The sequence below is a fragment of the Triticum aestivum genome, chromosome 6B, assembly GCF_018294505.1.
Source record: "Triticum aestivum cultivar Chinese Spring chromosome 6B, IWGSC CS RefSeq v2.1, whole genome shotgun sequence".
NCBI lineage: Eukaryota > Viridiplantae > Streptophyta > Magnoliopsida > Poales > Poaceae > Triticum > Triticum aestivum.
The window spans coordinates 9,104,607-9,107,480 of NC_057810.1; the positions used below are offsets into that span (position 1 = coordinate 9,104,607).

At 54.9% G+C, this 2,874-nt stretch overlaps 1 protein-coding gene across 1 annotated transcript; it reads left to right on the forward strand.

Annotated features, from left to right (window-relative positions):
• The first annotated feature begins 322 nt into the window (after positions 1-322).
• On the forward strand, positions 323-1,813 carry LOC123133090 (4-hydroxyphenylacetaldehyde oxime monooxygenase-like). Its single transcript, XM_044552630.1, has 2 exons — positions 323-958; positions 1,071-1,813. The coding sequence occupies exons 1-2, from the start codon at positions 467-469 to the stop codon at positions 1,740-1,742; spliced, it is 1,164 nt and encodes a 387-aa protein (XP_044408565.1). The 5' UTR covers positions 323-466; the 3' UTR covers positions 1,743-1,813.
• The last annotated feature ends 1,061 nt before the right edge of the window (positions 1,814-2,874 follow it).

Consider the following 2,874-nt stretch of genomic DNA (forward strand, 5'->3'; position numbering starts at 1 on the left):
ATAAATAATATGGCGATGTTGCGTACATTGGAAGCACAAACAGGCAAAAAGGTAACCAAGAAGGAGATGGCGATGCTCCTCCTCGCCCTTGGCCAAGAACGGCAATGGCAGCTCCTCCTGGCCCTCCTCACCATGGTTTTCCTTGTTGTGATTGCGAGGAACTCGTCCTCGTCCAAGGCCAAGCAAGGGCTCAAGCACAAACACCCACCGGGCCCGGCGATGTTGCCAGTCCTGGGCAACCTGCACCAGGTGGGCGGGCTTCCGCACCGGAGCCTGCAGGAGCTAGCTTGGCGGCACGGACCAGTGATGCTGCTGTGGCTGGGCACGGTGAGGACGGTGGTGGTGTCTTCGGCGGAGGCTGCGAAGGCGGTGATGAAGACGCACGACGTAGATTGCTGCAGCCGGCCGGCGTCCCCAGGACCCAAACGGCTGAGTTACGATCTCAAGAACCTGTTGTTCGCGCCTTATGGCGTGTACTGGCGCGAGATGCGGAAGCTCTTCATGGTGGAGCTCCTCAGCATGCGCACGGGAGCAGCAGGTTGCCAAACTTGTGAGCAAACCGGTGGCGTTGAACGAGCACATCTTTGGCCTCACGGACGGCATCATCGGCACGGTAGCGTTCGGCAGCGTATACGGGGCTGACCAGTTCCCGCACAAGGGGCGCTTTCAGGAGGTGCTGGACGAGGCCATGGACATGATGGCCAGCTTCTCTGCCGAGGACTTCTTCCCTGGCACCGGCGGCCGTCTCGTGGACCGCCTAACAGGCCTCTTGGGCCGCCGCGAGAGGGTCTTCAAGGACCTGGACGCCTTCTTCGAGCTTAACATTGAGCAGCACCTGGACCCGGCACGCCCCAAGCCGGACAACGGCGGGGACCTCGTCGATGTCCTCATCGGCCTGTGGAAGGAGCAGCATAGCACAGTGCGCTTCACCAAGGATCACGTCAAGGCCATCATCCTGGTACGCAATTCAGTTGGATGTACTCTATATATTCTGGTACAGATCAATGTGTATATATATATATATATATATTATATACTGTATATATTCTGGTACGTATGTATGCGTGCAGGACACGTTTATTGGCGCCATAGACACGAGCTCCGTGACGATGCTGTGGGCAATGTCCGAGTTGATACGGAAGCCGCGCATACTCAGCAAGGTGCAAGAGGAGATCAGGGCAATGGTGGGCCGCAACCATTTTTGGAGGGTGAAAGAAGACCACGTCCCCAATCTCACCTACCTCAAGATGGTGGTCAAGGAGACCCTGCGGCTGCACCCACCGGCCACCCTGCTTGTGCCGAGGGAGACCATGAAGCCCCTCGAGATCGGAGGCTACGACGTGCCTGCCAAGACGCGGATCCTCGTCAACGCATGGGCCATCGGCAGGGACCCCCTGAGCTGGGGCTCCGACTCAGAGGAGTTCAACCCGGACAGGTTCCATGACAGTGACATCGACTTCAACGGCGCCCACTTCCAGCTCCTACCTTTTGGCGCCGGCCGGAGGATATGTCCTGGCCTAGCCATGGGGGTCATGAACGTGGAGTTCACGTTTGCCAACCTGCTATACTGCTTCGATTGGGCGCTCCTAGAAGGGATGCCGCCCAAGAATGTGAGCATGGAAGAGGCCGGCGCCCTCACTTTCCATCGGATGGCGCCGCTGATTCTCGTGCCCACGCCGCAGGGTGACTCTTCCGCAAATATGCATTTCACCTCTCTAGCTTCCAATTATGTGTTGAATTAATATTAATGCACCTTAAGTTTAGCTATTTGGTGCTTTTTCATCTTGGTGGTACCAATGAAAAATAAAAACAAAAGACGTAATGTGTTTACTATGTATATATATCTGTAATATAAATTTTATCCACAACAGGGTGTAGTAACCCCTAAGTAATTGTCCTCCACGTGTCGCTCTCTGTAGCAGAAAACTAATCGGGTAAGCGGATACCAAAGGATCCGATATGCTATAACTAACCACTATATAAACCGGTTAATATTTTATTCACAGCCAAATCGAGAAAGGTTGTTAAAGCATTTACAACCACAGACAGCAAATTCGGACACCCGAACGCACCTGAGTGGCATCTGGACGATATTTGCGGGCAACGATCGATCATACCTCATATGCCACGGCCGTGTTCCTCATATCCAAAACTCCAAAACCATGCAATGCTACATATAAACATAATCAACACGTGGTTCATCGGATCACCATTTCATCGTCGCACAAAAGGACCATAGTTCATCGGCCTACAGTGCAAATCCATACTACGAGCTACTTAAAACATAGATAAAATGGGGAAGGGCAGAGGAAATCACCATTTCCTCACGGAAACTTTCCCCATCAGGTCGCCGCGTGGATGTACCCCTCCTTCATATAGGCGTCGGCTTGCGGTAGTGCGTCGTTATTGGAGCTGGAGGTGGAGCTGTCCATCATGTTGGAGTCCTTGGAGCACGCTTGCATGAGAGCCTCTGGAGCACGCGGTCCCTCTCCTTTGCATGGTGGGCCACCTTCGCCTTGGTCACCGCCTCGTTGTTTGCCTAGCGCTCAGAAAGCTCGATGGTGAGTCGGAGCGCCTTGGCATTCTTGCAGTAGTGGTGCCACATATCTGTCTCTGCCCGCGTGAGAAAGCGGCGGAGAACCGGCGCGACGAGCCCAGCCTCAGGATCAACCGGAGTGCTCGCGCGTGCCTGACACGTGGTCAATGCCTCCCCCACCACCACTCTATCTGTGACCCACTGCTGCTCATGGCGGGCTGCTCATGCCTCTGACGCGGGCATCCTCGTGTGCGCCGGTGCTGGTGCGGGAACGAGGACTCAACAGTGCCCGGGTAGATACTTTCCAGAGCAGATGGAACCTGCATTGGTGGTGGTCG

Bases quoted from the DNA above. Each gene is read 5' to 3' on its own strand.
- LOC123133090 (XM_044552630.1), top strand. From the start codon at position 467: ATGGCGTGTACTGGCGCGAGATGCGGAAGCTCTTCATGGTGGAGCTCC. The intron at 959-1,070 runs GTACGCAATTCA...GTATGCGTGCAG, and splicing joins ACGTCAAGGCCATCATCCTG to GACACGTTTATTGGCGCCAT.